Source organism: Schistocerca gregaria, chromosome 8, assembly GCF_023897955.1.
Source record: "Schistocerca gregaria isolate iqSchGreg1 chromosome 8, iqSchGreg1.2, whole genome shotgun sequence".
In the NCBI taxonomy this organism is placed as follows: domain Eukaryota; kingdom Metazoa; phylum Arthropoda; class Insecta; order Orthoptera; family Acrididae; genus Schistocerca; species Schistocerca gregaria.
Window position 1 is genome coordinate 330580139 of NC_064927.1, and position 16201 is coordinate 330596339.

At 42.6% G+C, this 16201-nt stretch overlaps 1 protein-coding gene across 2 annotated transcripts in view; it reads left to right on the plus strand.

Annotated features, from left to right (window-relative positions):
- The window catches only part of LOC126284181 (uncharacterized), a 158726-nt gene that overhangs the window by 119712 nt on the left and 22813 nt on the right, over positions 1–16201 (plus strand). For both annotated transcript variants that reach the window (XM_049982924.1, XM_049982925.1), the window contains exon 11: positions 9039–9143. In XM_049982924.1, coding sequence (XP_049838881.1) covers positions 9039–9143 — 105 coding nt within the window. The remainder of the gene's footprint in view (positions 1–9038; positions 9144–16201) is intronic.

Here is a 16201-nt window from a genome sequence, read left to right on the forward strand (position 1 = left end):
GCTGCTATTGGCTGGCTACATAACGTGTCCTACACTGTCATCAGCTGGCGAGATCACGTGACATGAGCTATGACTGGTTTACAAAAGCACATCGCAATCTCGATTTCAGTGTTTTCAGAAAGTGACATGCGCTGTGTGGTGGAATTCAAATTTATATCTTTGTAATATGGAAATATGCAGCGTACATGTTGCTGCACATCAAAGGTCTTTCAAAACGTGTTTTTACCTCCTGAGTTTCATTTTCTAAAGTGCCGGGAAATTCTGCGTCCGTATATAAAACCATAAACATTCAAAGGATTGGGTTTTATGGTGCCAAGGAAGAGTATACTGTCACTTAGCACGGAAAAAGTGTATTTTCAACCGGGAGAAAGAGTATTTTTAAGCGGGAAAAATAAGGGATTTTTTTTTTTCTTCTCCACGTATACACCCTATAATTGTAAAATTCATATTTGGATCTTCTAAAGCAACTAGGTTCAGCAACTTTTGCAATCAGAAAAATTGCCAATTTTGAGGATATAGAAATTAGTAAGCTAACGTACTTTGCATATTTTCATTCTATAATGTCATATGGAATAATATTTTGGGGAACTCAACACTCAGACAAAAGGTATTCGCTGCTCAAAAGAAAGTGGTTTCATAGTTGCACATCTTGTAGGCATCTTTTTAAAAAATTAGGAATTCTTACAACAGCCTCACAGTAAATTTACCCACTAATGAAATTTGTTCTCAACAACATGAACCTGTTTATAAACAAGAGTGACATTCATATTTATCATACCAGAAAAAAGAAAGACTTACACTAGCCTTTACTCAACCTATCTTTGGCACAGAAAGGGGTAAAATGTGCTGCTATAAAAATATTTGACAAATTACCATATGAAATAAAATGTCTGACAGACAGCAGTAATAGCTTCAAAAATAAATTGAAAAATTAAAAAATCTTGTTTCATATGTGCATTTCTTGTGCACTTGACACGTTCCACATCATAACGGCTACCACACCATGCGATTGATCAATGGAACACACAAACAACTAACTAAATCCAAACTGCATGTATATAAAAAGAGTCTACTCTCCATTAGCTTTGCAAGAATTTTCCTTACAGTTAACACACAAAAGTTTGGAGGTAGTTTATACAGAAGAAGAATTTCTACATCTACATCTACATCCATACTCCGCAAGCCACCTGACGGTGTGTGGCGGAGGGTACCCTGAGTACCTCTATCGGTTCTCCCTTCTATTCCAGTCTCGTATTGTACGTGGAAAGAAGGATTGTCGGTATGCTTCTGTGTGGGCTCTAATCTCTCTGATTTTATCCTCATGGTCTCTTCGCGAGATATACGTAGGAGGGAGCAATATACTGCTTGACTCTTCGGTGAAGGTATGTTCTCGAAACTTTTAACAAAAGCCCGTACCGGGCTACTGAGCGTCTCTCCTGCAGAGTCTTCCACTGGAGTTTATCTATTATCTCCGTAACGCTTTCGCGATTACTAAATGATCCTGTAACGAAGCGCGCTGCTCTCCGTTGGATCTTCTCTATCTCTTCTATCAACCCTATCTGGTGGGGATCCCACACTGCTGAGCAGTATTCAAGCAGTGGGCGAACAAGCGTACTGTAACCTACTTCCTTTGTTGTCGGATTGCATTTCCTTAGGATTCTTCCAATGAATCTCAGTCTGGCATCTGATTTACGGACGATCAACTTTATATGATCATTCCATTTTAAATCACTCCTAATGCGTACTCCCAGATAATTTATGGAATTAACTGCTTCCAGTTGCTGACCTGCTATTTTGTAGCTAAATGATAAGGGACCTATCTTTCTATGTATTCGCATCACATTACACTTGTCTACATTGAGATTCAATTCCCATTCCGTGCACCACGCGTCAATTCGCTGCAGATCCTCCTGAATTTCAGTACAATTTTCCATTGTTGCAACCTCTCGATACACCACAGCATCATCTGCAAAAAGCCTCAGTGAACTTCCGATGTCATCCACCAGGTCATTTATGTATACTGTGAATAGCAACGGTCCTATGACACTCCCCTGCAGCACACCTGAAATCACTCTTACTTCGGAAGACTTCTCTCCATTGAGAATGACATGTTGCGTTCTGTTATCTAGGAACTCCTCAATCCAATCACACAATTGATCTGATAGTCCGTATGCTCTTACTTTGTTCATTAAACGACTGTGGGGAACTGTGTCAAACGCCTTGCGGAAGTCAAGAAACACGGCATCTACCTGTGAACCCGTGTCTAAGGCCCTCTGAGTCTTGTGGACGAATAGCGCAAGCTGGGTTTCACACGACCGTCTTTTTCGAAACCCATGCTGATTCCTACAGAGTAGATTTCTAGTCTCCAGAAAAGACATTATACTCGAACAGAATACGTGTTCCAAAATTCTACAACTGATCGACGTTAGAGATATAGGTCTATAGTTCTGCACATCTGTTCGACGTCCCTTCTTGAAAACGGGGATGACCTGTGCCCTTTTCCAATCCTTTGGAACGCTTCGCTCTTCTAGAGACCTACGGTACACCGCTGCAAGAAGGGGGGCCAGTTCCTTCGCGTACTCTGTGTAAAATCGAACTGGTATCCCATCAGGACCAGCGACCTTTCCTCTTTTGAGTGATTTTAATTGTTTCTCTAGCCCTCTGTCATCTATTTCGATATCTACCATTTTGTCAACTGTGCTACAATCTAGAGAAGGAAGCACAGTGCAGTCGTCCTCTGTGAAACAGCTTTGGAAGAAGACATTTAGTATTTCGGCCTTTAGTCTGTCATCCTCTGTTTCAATACCATTTTGGTCACAGAGTGTCTGGACATTTTGTTTTGATCTGCTTACCGCTTTGACATAGGACCAAAATTTCTTAGGATTTTCTGCCAAGTCAGTACATAGAACTTTACTTTCGAATTCATTGAAAGCCTCTCGCATAGCCCTCCTCACACTACATTTCGCTTCACATAATTTTTGTTTGTCTTCAAGGCTTTGGCTATGTTTATGTTTGCTGTGAAGTTCCCTTTGCTTCCGCAGCAGTTTACTAACTCGGTTGTTGTACCACGGTGGCTCTTTCCCATCTCTTACGATCTTGCTTGGCACATACTCATCTAACACATATTGTACGATGGTTTTGAACTTTGTCCACTGATCCTCAACACTATCTGTACTTGAGACAAAACTTTTGTGTTGAGCCATCAGGTACTCTGTATTCTGCTTTTTGTCACTTTTGTTAAACAGAAAAATCTTCCTACCTTTTTTAATATTTCTATTTACGGCTGAAATCATCGATGCAGTAACCGCTTTATGATCGCTGATTCCCTGTTCTGCATTAACTGATTCAAATAGTTCGGGTCTGTTTGTCACCAGAAGGTCTAATATGTTTCGCCACGAGTCGGTTCTCTGTTTAACTGCTCAAGGTAGTTTTCAGATAAAGCACTTAAAAATATTTCACTGGATTCTTTGTCCCTGCCACCCGTTATGAACGTTTGAGTCTCCCAGTCTATATCCGGCAAATTAAAATCTCCAACCAGAACTATAACATGGTGGGGAAATCTACGCAAAATATTTTCCAAATTATTCTTCAGGTCCTGAGCTACAACAGCTGCTGAGCTCGGGGGCCTATAGAGACATCCAATTACCATGTCTCAGCCTGCTTTAACCGTGACCTTCACCCAAATCATTTCACAATTCGAACCTCCGTCAATTTCCTTCGATACTATTGCACTTCTTATCGCTATAAACACGCCTCCCCTTTCACTGTCCAGCCTGTCTCTGCGGTATACATTCCAATCTGAGTTTAGGATTTCATTACTGTTTACATGTGGTTTCAGCCAACTTTCTGTCCCTAGTACTATATGGGCGTTGTGACCGTTTATTAATGAGAGCAGTTCTGGGACCTTTCTATAGACGCTCCTGCAGTTTACTATTAGCACATTAATATTGTTATTCCCTGTTGCATTATGCCTACTCCTGCCTTGCCGCGTCTCAGAAGGCGTCTTGTCGGGCCTAGGGAGGGAATTCTCTAACCTAAAAAAAACCCATGTGCACTTCACACGTACTCCGCTACCCTCGTAGCCGCTTCCGGCGTGTAGTGCACGCCTGACCTATTCAGGGGGACCCTACATTTCTCCACCCGATAGCGGAGGTCGAGAAATTTGCACCCCAGCTCTCCGCAGAATCGTCTGAGCCTCTGGTTTAAGCCTTCCACTCGACTCCAAACCAGAGGATCGCGATCGGTTCTGCGAACGATACTACAAATAGTTAGCTCTGATTCCACCCTGCGAGCGAGGCTTTCCGCCTTCACCAACTCCGCCAACCGCCTGTACGAACTGAGGATGATCTCTGAACCCAGACGGCAGGAGTCATTGGTGCCGACATGAGCAACAATTTGCAGTCGGGTGCACCCAGTGCTCTCTATCGCCGCCGGTAGAGCATCCTCCACATCTCGGATGAGACCCCCCCCCGGCAAGCAGACAGAGTGAACACTGGCCTTCTTCCCCGACCGTTCCGCTATTTCCCTAAGGGGCTCCATCACCCGCCTAACGTTAGAGCTCCCAATAACTAATAAACCCCTCCCCCCGCGTGCCTGCTTGGACCTTGCTGAAGGAGCAGCCACATGTCCACTCACAGGCAGAGCGGGCGATGCCACACGGCCAGCCTCCACATTGACCCTCCGCCTCGTGCGCCGCGAACGCCGCTGAACCCGCCGCTCCCCTTCGGGAGAGGGTGGCCCAACCGCGCCCAGTACCCGCGAAGATGCCTCGACAGCAGGGACAGTGGATGAAGCATGTAGCACCTGGGGTGTACCTTGCGACGCACCAGACTCCCCACTGCCGCTACACTCCGAGGCAGCAGCCTGAAGACGGCTGACCGCGGCCATCAACACGCTCAGCTGTTCGCGAAGAGTGGCCAGCTCCTCCTGCGTCTGTACACAGCACTCACACATCCTATCCATCCTAAGGAATCAATTTACTGAAGAGACTTAATCAACTTTTAACTAGACTGCTAATTCACTAAAGGCGGCTGATTATTGACTAAACTGTGATTGCTAACCACTTCTTGTAGAAAACAATGAAAATAGCACTACCTGTCGCTGGACTGTATTCAAAACAAACACTAGCACTACTGGCACTACAGCTGACTAAAGGGACTCCCTCTGACTGTATTCAAAACAAACACGAAATCTATGGAACACTATTACTAGCACTCGACAATTAAAGCTTCCTAAAAGCAAAAACACACCGAAGAAGAAGTGACAAGTAAAAAAAATACAGTTAATACTTAAATTAAGGTAGCTCGCTGCACAGCAGACGTGAAGCAGACGGCGGTTAGGGAGAAACATTCTCCAAAGCATTAATTCCTGTTGGAACACAACGCCAAAAATAAATGGACTACTAAAGAAATTAGAAAATCTGCTCAAACTTGGAAATACCTAAACTCCATTAAAAACCACAATAGTGATCCCGAAGTTTTGCACTACTACAAAAACTGCATAAGGATCTACAGGAAGGTACTCAGTTCTGAAAAAAGAATGAGCCAATGATAGGTTGATAAATTTAGTCAGTAATAAAAGTAAAGCTACATGGGCTGTAGTGAAACAAGAAACAAGGAACTGTGAAGCAGAGGTGTACAAACACACAAGTCAAGAACAAGGAAAACTTAGCAAGTAACCGAAAAGAATTAGCAAATTATGTGAATACCTACTTCAGCAGCATTGCAACAAGGGTGGGGGGGGGGGGGGGGGGGCAAAAAAAAAAAAAAAACTGAAAGTGTTAATCAACCCACAGAGAAGCATTTAGCTAACTCAATGGTATTGCTTCCTACTACTGAGAAGGCAGTATGGAATGCTGTAAGGCAATAAAAGAACAAAAACTCAGCAGGTTTAGATGAAATCCCAGTGTGTATGCTGAAAAAAATGCATAAATGGTAGCAAAGATCCACTGACAGAAATCATACATGAATCCTTCAAAACTGGTTGCTTCCCGGACTATCCAAAGCATGCAAAAATTTCACCAGTTCACAAGAACAGTGATGTAGAAAACATTGAGGACTACAGACCAATAACGCAGTAGTCATTCTTTTCCAAAGTGATAGAGACAATAATGAAAAACAGGCTGACGCAATAATTAAATACAGGCTTACGAGCAATCTAAGCAAATACAACCTCCTCTGCAATGACCAGTATGGTTTCAGGCCTGGCAGAGGCACAGAATCTGCTGTAGCACAATTCACAAAAACAGTGTTAGAAGCACTAGATGAGAACAGCTATGTAACTGGCCTTTTCATTTACCTGCATAGGGCATTTGATACAGTTGACCACCAGAAACTATTGCACAAGTTAGAGACACTAGGTGTAACGGGAGTGATCAACAGATGGTTTCGTTCATGTCTAGAAAACAGATTATAGTCAGTAGGAACCAACGTGTCCAGTGGATCAAAGTACATTGAGAAACATTTATCAGATCCATAATATATCAGTATTGGGGTCCCTCAAGGAAGTATACTGGGCCCAGTATTGTTTCTATATATAAAATAGAAAGAAACTTCCACATGGGAAAAATATATTAAAAACAAAGATTCCAAGACCTAGCAAGCGGGAAAGCGCTGGTAGATAGGCACAATGAATAAAACACACAAACACACACACAAAATTTCGAGCTTTCGCAACCGGCGGCTGCTTCGTCAGGAAAGAGGGAAGGAAAAGGAAAGATGAAAGGATGTGGGTTTTAAGGGAGAGTGTAAGGAGTCATTCCAATCCCGGGAGCGGAAAGACTTACCTTAGGGGGAAAAAAGGATAGGTATATACTCGCGCGCGCGCGCGCGCGCACACACACACACACACACACACACACACACACACACACACACACACACACACACACACACACAAAAGCAGACTCTTCTTTATGTTGAGAGTTACTTCCTTTTCCTGTGACCATTTGTAGACATCCCTCAGCACTTCACTTCAGTAGAATTTTCCAGCATTTGTACTCGTGTATTACTGGAGATTAATATCTTGATGTCATCAGTAAACAATATCTTCTCTCCATGGCTGATATGTTATGGGAACTCATATATATTAAAAACAAAGATTCCATTCTGCTTGTGTCTGTGTGTGTATGGATGGATGGATGTGTGTGTGTGTGTGTGTGTGTGTGTGTGTGTGTGTGTGTGTGTGTGTGTGTGTGTGTGTGTGTGTGTGTGCACGCGAGTATATACCTATCCTTTTTTCCCCCCTAAGGTAAGTCTTTCCGCTCCCGGGATTGGAATGACTCCTTACCCTCTCCCTTAAAACCCACATCCTTTCATCTTTCCTTTTCCTTCTCTCTTTCCTGACGAAGCAGCCGCTGGTTGGGAAAGCTCAAAATTCTGTGTGTGTGTGTTTTATTCATTGTGCCTATCTACCGGCGCTTTCCCGCTTGGTAAGTCTTGGAATCTTTGTAAAGAAACTTCCACATATGGAAAAATATATTAAAAACAAAGATTCCAAGACTTAGCAAGCGGGAAAGTGCCGGTAGACAGGCACAGTAAAATAACACACAAACACGCACACAAAATTACGAGCTTTCGCAACCGGCTGTTGCTTCGTCAGGAAAGAGGGAAGGAGAAGGAAAGATGAAAGGATGTGGGTTTTAAGGGAGAGGGTAAGGAGCCATTCCAATCCCGGGAGCGGAAAGACTTACCTTAGGGGGGGAAAAGGATAGGTATATACTCGCGGGTGCCCCCCCCCCCCCCCCCCACACACACACACACAGCCATCCATACATAAACAGACACAAGCAGAATGGAATCTTTGTTTTTAATATATATGAGTTCCCATAACATTTCAGCCATGGAGAGAAGATATTGTTTACTGATGACATCAAGATATTAATCTCCAGTAATACACGAGTACAAATGCTGGAAAATTTTACTGATGTGAAGTGCTGAGGGATGTCTACAAATGGTCACAGGAAAAGGAAGTAACTCTCAACATAAAGAAAACAAATACAGTATGCTTGAGAATGACTAAGAAACAGAGTCCCTTAAATTTAAAACTAGATAACATCTCCGTAGATGATGTACATACAACAAAATTCTTGGGATTCCACATTGTCAGTCAAATGAAGTGGAAAGGCACTTGCGAAAAAGAAATATCCACAACATGTTATGCACTTATAGAGTCCTTGTATCTGCATGCAGTGATGAATGTTTGAGAACTGTATACTTAAGTTATTCATTCAGTAATCAGGTATGGTATAATTTTCTGGGGAAACAGTGCTCAGAATTTAAAATGCAAAAGAGAGCAGTAAGAGCTGTAATGAAAAGCAGTAAGTGGGACCACTACAAAGAACTTTCAAAGTGCTAGAAATTCTAATTGTTCCTTGTGAATTTCTTTTCCAAATCATACTGTATATCAAGAAAAATACAGAAAATTATAGTACAGATAGCAGTTTTCATAACTATAGTACAAGAACAAGTCACTGTCTTCACCTAGTCAGGAAAAATAAACATATGACTCAAAATAGTTCCTTGTATGAAGGTGTAAAATAGTATAATAAACCACTGCAGAAAATAAAAGCAACAGATAACATGTACTGCTTTAGGAAAAATCTTAACTTGCATTTGCAGGAACAGTGTTTTTACACTATAAGTGAATTCCTTAGTAAAAATGATTGTAAATAACTTATGTCTCACAATGTTTAACTGCAAGTAACAAAAAACTGTATGAATATGTGGATGTACACAAACTAACATCCATGTGGTTTAAAAGTCTACGAATGGCCTTTATTATTTATTTTTTAAGAACTACTCTGTGCATGTTGCCTGTAAAATGCTTATTTTTAAGAGAATTTTTAGTGACTCAAATGTGATCAGGACCCACAAAAAATCCTCATGCTGGACTGAGTGTGCTGTCCTCTTATTTGTGGTGCCTCCTCTTGACCTGCTTTGATTTCATAGCTCAATTCCATTTTTACGTATTTCGTAAAGACTGAACGAATTTTTGCCAGATTCCTCCATTTTAATGAAGGAAAACTTTCAATGCTGCAGGTATGTTTGAACAGCGAGTTGCTGAACACATTGAGGAAATGGAAAAAAACACTGTATTGTTCCTTCGAAATTACAAAGGAATCAACAAGAAAGTAAAAACATTTGGTGAGTAGTTTTTTTCTCCTATTGAGTTTCAGTTGACTGCAGTTATTTCACTCTCCATTTTGTATTCCCAGGATTTTAGTGATAATTAATAGTAGAATAACACCACTTAAAGACACACAGTGGGTAAGGCACTGTATTTTTATTTAAGACAAAAGAACTCAAATACCTTTTCAACCATCCAGGAGTAGGTTTTCTATGATTTTCCAAAACTGACTATGGGAAGTGCTGGGATGGTTCCGTTAAGAAAGGCACATCCAATTTATTGAAAGATTTTTGAGAAATATCTTAAAAATGAAGGTTATAGTATACTAAAAATGTTTATCTCCTGTGAAAAAGTTTGGTTATGAAGCACAGAACAAAAGAGGACTCATGCTGATACCAGTAGCTTCTTTCTGTTGGGGAGGGGAATAATGTTAAGAACATTGTTTGCAAGCATATACAACTGAACTAAATAATGTGAAAACACCGATTTAGAGCAGCCGATGTGAACATTTCACTTAAATGCTATGCATTGTGCTGTGACAATTATGTACAAAACTAGAAGTATTGTACCTGATGGCCATCATATAGACATTTCAGGTAAAGTAACACAAAAGACTGTGATACTTGGGAACAAAGGAAATGACTAACCAAAAGGCAGAAACCCTCTGTTGTCAATAGGTACATAGATAAAAGGTACAGGTTTTCACTGGCTTTTGGAATGAGCTTCCTTTTTCAAGCTTGTAGGAGAAACATGCACATGAATACACACACACACACGCGCACACACACACACACAAACACACACACACACACACACACACACAGAGAGAGAGAGAGAGAGAGAGAGAGAGAGAGAGAGAGAGAGAGAGAGAGAGAGAGAGAGAGAGATACACTACAAGATAAGAAGTGGAGAACAGCGAGTTGCCTTATGTTTAGGCCAGGGGTTACGGTAGTGATGGTGGTGGGGAGGATCCAGACAGCAAGGGTTGTTAAGCAGCCATTGAAATCTCATGTGTTGCGCTCTGCTGCATATTGTGCCACTGGGTGGTCCACCTTGTTTTTGGCAACAGTTTGACAGTGGACATTGGTGGTTGCAGCAGAGCTGGTGCATGACATGGCTGCTTTCACAAGTGGCCTGGCCTCTGATGGAGTAGGATAAGCCTGTGACAAGACTGAAGTAGGTGGTGCTGGGTGGGTGGATTGGGCAAGTCTTGCATCTGGGTCTTCTACAAGAGTATGACCCCTGTGGCAAGGGATCAGGGTGCTCCCTGTGGCAAGGGATTGGGGTGCGAGTGATGTAGGAATGAACTAGGATGTTGCGGAGATTGGGTGGGTGACTGAACACCTCTTAAGGAGGGGATGGAAGTATCTTGGGTAGGATGTCCCTCATTTCAGGGCATGATGATAGATAATCAAAGCCCTGGAGAAGGAAGTAGTTGGAGATCTGTTTGTGAATTATCTCTTGGGGGTGGGGGTATATTACCTGTCTGTGAAGGCCTTTGTGAGGAGCAAGGGAGTTCTCATCACTGCAGATGTATCTACAATGGGTAGCCAGGCTCTATGGGAGGGATGTTTTGGTGTGGAAGGGGTGGCAGCTGTCAAAGGGCAGGTATTGTTGCTGATTGGTGGGTTTGATGTGGACCGAGGTGTGGATGGATTGAAGGAGAGTGATGTCTAGGCATGGTGGGTGGAGGAGGACCAGGTGAAGTGGATGGGAGAGAAGGTGTTCAGGTTATGGAGGAATGAGGATAAGATGTCCTGGCCATGGGTCCAGATTATAAAGATGTCATCAATAAACCTGAACCAGACCAGGGGTGTTGCAAATTTGTTTGTATACCTTCTCTTCAAAGAGAAGATAAGCACCGGCCAGCCATTCTGCCTCCAGATAATAAAGATTTCATCAATAAACCTGCACCAGACCAAAGGTTTGGGGTTTTGAGAAGCTAGGAATGTTTCCTTTAGGTGCCCATGAAGAGTTTGGCATAAGAGAATGCCATGCAGGTGCTCATGGATGTGCCACGAATTTGTTTGTATACCTTCCCTTCAAAGGTGAAGTAGTTATGGTGTAGTATGTAGTTGGTTAGGTGTATGAGAAATGAAGTGGTGGGTTTGGAACCTGCACAGCAACAATCCTAAGTGCCTCATTGTGGCTACTTACAGTGGCCCCATCAATAGAATCTGTGGCTCTTGTTGACTAACATCTGCAACCAATATTCCAAAACCTAGCCTCCCACATTAAAGACACCAACCACTTCCAGCACCGACTCTCCGCTATCCCCACAGCCTTACCTCCCTGGTCCCTACTCATCACTGTTGATGCAACATCCATATACACCAACATCTTTCATGCCCATGGCCTTGCCACAATTGAACACCACCTCTCCCAGCCAACCAACCAACCACAAAAAAAAGAGCCCCTCTTGTCCCCCAATACCACCTGGGACCACGTCGTGTCATCATGCACTGAAATGAGGGATATCGTACCCAAGGTACTTCCATCCCCTCCCAAATTGGTGTTCTGCTGCCCGCCCAATGCCCAACCTCCACAACATCCTAGACTGTCCCTGTGCCACTCCTATCCCCAATCTCCTGTCACAGGGATCAAACCTCAGTAGAAGACCAAATGCAGGACCTGCCCCATCTACCCACCCAGCATCACCTACTCCAGTCCAATCACAGGCTTATCCTACTCGATCAGAGGCCAGGCCACCTGTGGAAGCGACCCTGTTATATACTAGCTCAGCTGCAAACACCAGTGGCCACTGTCAAACTGTTGCCGAAAACAAGGTGGACCACCCAGTGGCACAATATGCAGCGAGGCACAACATTTGAGATTTCAATAGCTGCTGTCCGTACAGCACATCCTTCACTCCCGTAACCTACCTGGCCTAAAACTAAACCTGAGGTAACTTGCTGTCCCCGCTTGACTTAACCTAGTGTGTGTGTGTTTGTGTGTGTGCGTGTGTTTGTGTGTGTGCGTGGGCGTGGGCGTGCGTGCGCGCGTGTGCGTGCGTGTGCGTGCGTGTGTGTGTGCATGTGTGTTCTACAAGCTTGAAAGAGGAAGTTTACTCCAAAAGCTAGCAAAGCTCTGTGCTTTTTATTTATGTACCTATTGATGATGCAGCACTTCTGCCTTTTGGTGAGTCGTCTCCTTTATTCCTAAATAATTTGTAATTGTCAACCAGAACTTTCCACTTATTAAAAGATCATGATAGTTACTTATATTGAGCTAGTAGTGATTCTCATAGGCTAGAGTGTAAAGATATCCCACAAACTATTTATACACATTGCAAACCTGCAACAATTCTACAATTTACTTGTTCATTCTTCTCTACATCTTATCAAGAAGGAAACTTGCAGTGATGTGCAATGAGTCAAGATAGACATTTCAAAAAGAGCAACACGAAACTCTCAGTGTACTGCTTATTAATATTTTCATTTTTGTAACGTAATAAATTAGCAGAAAATCCGCCACATTGAAATCATTTACTGCTTTCTCATTTTTTATAGCTGCTGTGTATTTCAATGGATAGCTTAATATTTACAGTTCTACACTGCTAGTTTTCAAAGAGCCAACATAGGTCTATTTACAATACAGCGTTTTTATAAAAAGTAAGGAGAGTGAGGTTTTGAATCAAAATTTATTGTAGATATCGCTACAACCACTTAGTAATCTTCAGTGTATGACACTTGAGAGTTGGCAACCCGCTGCATGTGAGATTTCCACCCTTCAAATGCTGCCCCGAACGCTGAGTCTGGAATGACCTTCAAAGCCCTTGTCATGGCAGCTTGGACCTCCTCCAGGCTCCCGTGATAGTGTCCTTTCAGGGAAGTTTTTAGTTTGGGGAACAAAACAAAGTCTGGTGTGGGTCACATTGGGACTGTAGGGTGCGGGCGATGGGGGCGGGGGCTCCTTTGCTTTACATAAAAAAGTTCTATTGCATTGGTTGATTTTAGCTGTAACTTCTTTCCTGCCATAACTATAACTATTAAAACCAAAATGTAAAGCTCTCAGATTACAAACTAGGCTAAGTTCATGAAATGGTTTGACATTTTGATGAGAGTCACTGCCATCATTTCCTGGGGAAGTCAGGAATCACCCTGCTGGGAACCCAAGAAATTTATATTAATTGACTTGGTGGGAAAGACAGTGAGATCATATCATTGGAAATTATTTTGGTGGTTAACTTATTCATATGTCAGTGCTGTAATGAAGTGTGTGTTGTGTATTGTCAATCTAATTCAGTTAGTAGATATGAATCATTTGCAGTGAAACCAGCAGATGGTGTAATGCCATGATTTATGTTCTGAATTAACGTGGTAAATAGAGACTTGTTGGAATGATTGCCAATGCAGTCACTTTCTCTTACAGTTCATTAATGGCATGAAAGTGTGTGCACCATTGCCGTATCCCAGAAAGCTATTATGCTAGCGTGTATTTTTGTGTTTAATATGTTGAGGCATGTGCATTATTGCATATTCTATCAGTTTCATTGGCAGTTAAGTCTGCAGTCCTATATTAGGTGGAGCCTTTTTAAAGTTACGCTTTTTATTACCACTTCCAGAGCTTAGTAATTAGTCTTCATTTCATTTGTCATGAGCTGCGCAGTATTAGCCGAGCGGTCTAAGGCGCTGCAGTCGTGGACTGTGCGCCTGGTCCAGGCGGAGGTTCGAGTCGTCCCTCGAGCATGGCTGTTTGTGTTTGTCCTTAGAATAATTTAGGTTAAGTAGTGTGTAAGCTTAGGGACTGATGACCTTAGCAGATACGTCCCATAAGATTTCACACACATTTGTCATGATCATAATACCAATGTGGAAAGAAACAATATTATGAGAAGGAAAGTTGGCACTCACCATATAGCAGAGATGCTGAGTCACAGATAGGCACAACAAGAAGACTGTCACAAAAAGCGTTCCATAATCACATTCCAGTAAAATGAAAAAAGAACACCATGAATTCATCGACCCGACAGAGAGTAATTTTATTGACACACTCTTGGGGTTGTATAGAACATACGATCACAAAACAGAGCCTACCCACATGAGTAAAGTCAACAGTGTGTACACAGTGTCAGCTCATGTACTGTGTATACCCGACTTTTGCAGCAATGCAGGCTGCAATTCTCCCATGAAGACGATCGTAGAGGTGCCTCAGCTGGGCCATATTCCGTGCTGATTATGCAGACTGCGCAAGATGACGTTTCATCCGATCCCAAACATGTTCAATGCGGGACAGATCTGGGGATCATGCCGGCCAGGATACTTGGCGTACACCTTCAAGAGCACATTGGGCGGCATGGGAGACATGTGGATGTGCATTGTCCTGTTGGAAAAGCATGTCCTCTTGTTGGTGCATGAACGGTAGCAAGACCGGTTGAATAATGGTTTCAGTGTACCGTTCACTGTTCAATGTTCCCTCTACTATCACCAGTGGAAAATGGCCATTGTAGGATATGGCACCCACACCATGATTCCGGGTGTTGGTCCTGTGTGCCTCTGTCGTGCATACTCCAGATTTTGGCACTTACCTGCATGATGCCACACATGCATTCGATCGTCATTGGCACCAAGGCAGAAGTGACTCTCATCACTGAAGATAACACATCTCATTCGTCCTTCCATAAACGCCTATCGTGACATCACTGGAGGCAGGCTGAGCGATGTAGGGGTGTGAGGAAGACGCCCTAATGGCACGCAGGATCATAGCCCTGCTTCACGGAGACGGTTGTGAATGGTGCTCAATAATACCCCGAGAGCAACAGTGGCCTTAATTTGTTGTGAAGTGATGGTGCGGTCCTGTACGGCACTTCGTAAGATGCTACGGTTTTGGCGTGCATCTGTGTGTCGCCGCTGTCCAGACCCAGGTCGATGGGCATGTGCACTTCCTGCTGACCACTGGCAACAACATCAATGCACTGTGGACAGATCTCGCCCCACGTGTTGTGCAATTTTGTGTTATACCCATCCGGCCTCCCGCAGGCCCACTATACGCCCTTACTCAAACTCCGTCAGTGGCACAAACAGTTATGCTGACAATGTTGAATACACACAAGGAGCTCCATATACCACGGCAACTGGCTACCACGTGCTCTGGTGGTGAACAACCACTGAGCAGCTTGCAACATTCCACAGCTGATAACGCAGTTCCTGGTGTGTCCGCAATTTGACGCATTTGATCATCGCATGCACTGCTCTCTCATAATGTCCCGTGCAAATATAACAGGTCTTATTCACTTGCGTCAATGCTCTTTTTTTCATTTTCCAGGAATGTATTTGTGACAATCTTTTTGTTGTGCCTATCTGTGCCTCATCATCTCTGATACATGGTGAGCGGCAACTTCCTTTTTCATAATATTGTTACATTCCATTCTTGATTTTCCATTGTTCAATGTGGAAAGAGTTTGTTATGTTTGTATTATTATGAAGATTTAACAACTACGAAAGGATTGCATAAAATTAATTGACTTATAATTGCAACTTTACTTTATTTCAAATCTTCTGAGTAGCTCAACTCTGTTTCGTGATAAATAAATTACTTGTAATAATTCAACTGTTATACCATTAGGACTCCATCCTGTTTGATACCTAAATGGCAGAACTCGAATACTGGTTCTTGATTGTGGTGGATTCTCGTCGTTGAACTGTAACCTGTGTGGTGGAGGTTATTGTGTTGCTAGTTCCATGTACAGCATTGTTACATAATTAAAGACAAGATATCCATAGCCACTGATTGGTTTTAACATAATAAAGGAAGAAAGACACTGTCTGAGTCATTGGACTATTAATTTCAACTGTACATTTTCTTGAGGTCCATATCTGATTACTGTGAATCACAGTTTGGCAGGTATTGATCTCAAGATTATCTGTAACAGTTGTCATAACTGGTATTCCGATTAATCACATGGTGTTTTGCCTTTCTTCATTATACTATTTTGTTGTTATGTGTTTCATGCTGTGTTTTGCTTTGTGTTCTGTCTGTGTATCCCTCCTCTGCACTGTTAAGTTCTATATGTGGGTGATTATGTATGTGACATCTTAGGTTTCCTTTCATTTGTGTTTCGTGGTTGTGTTTGTTG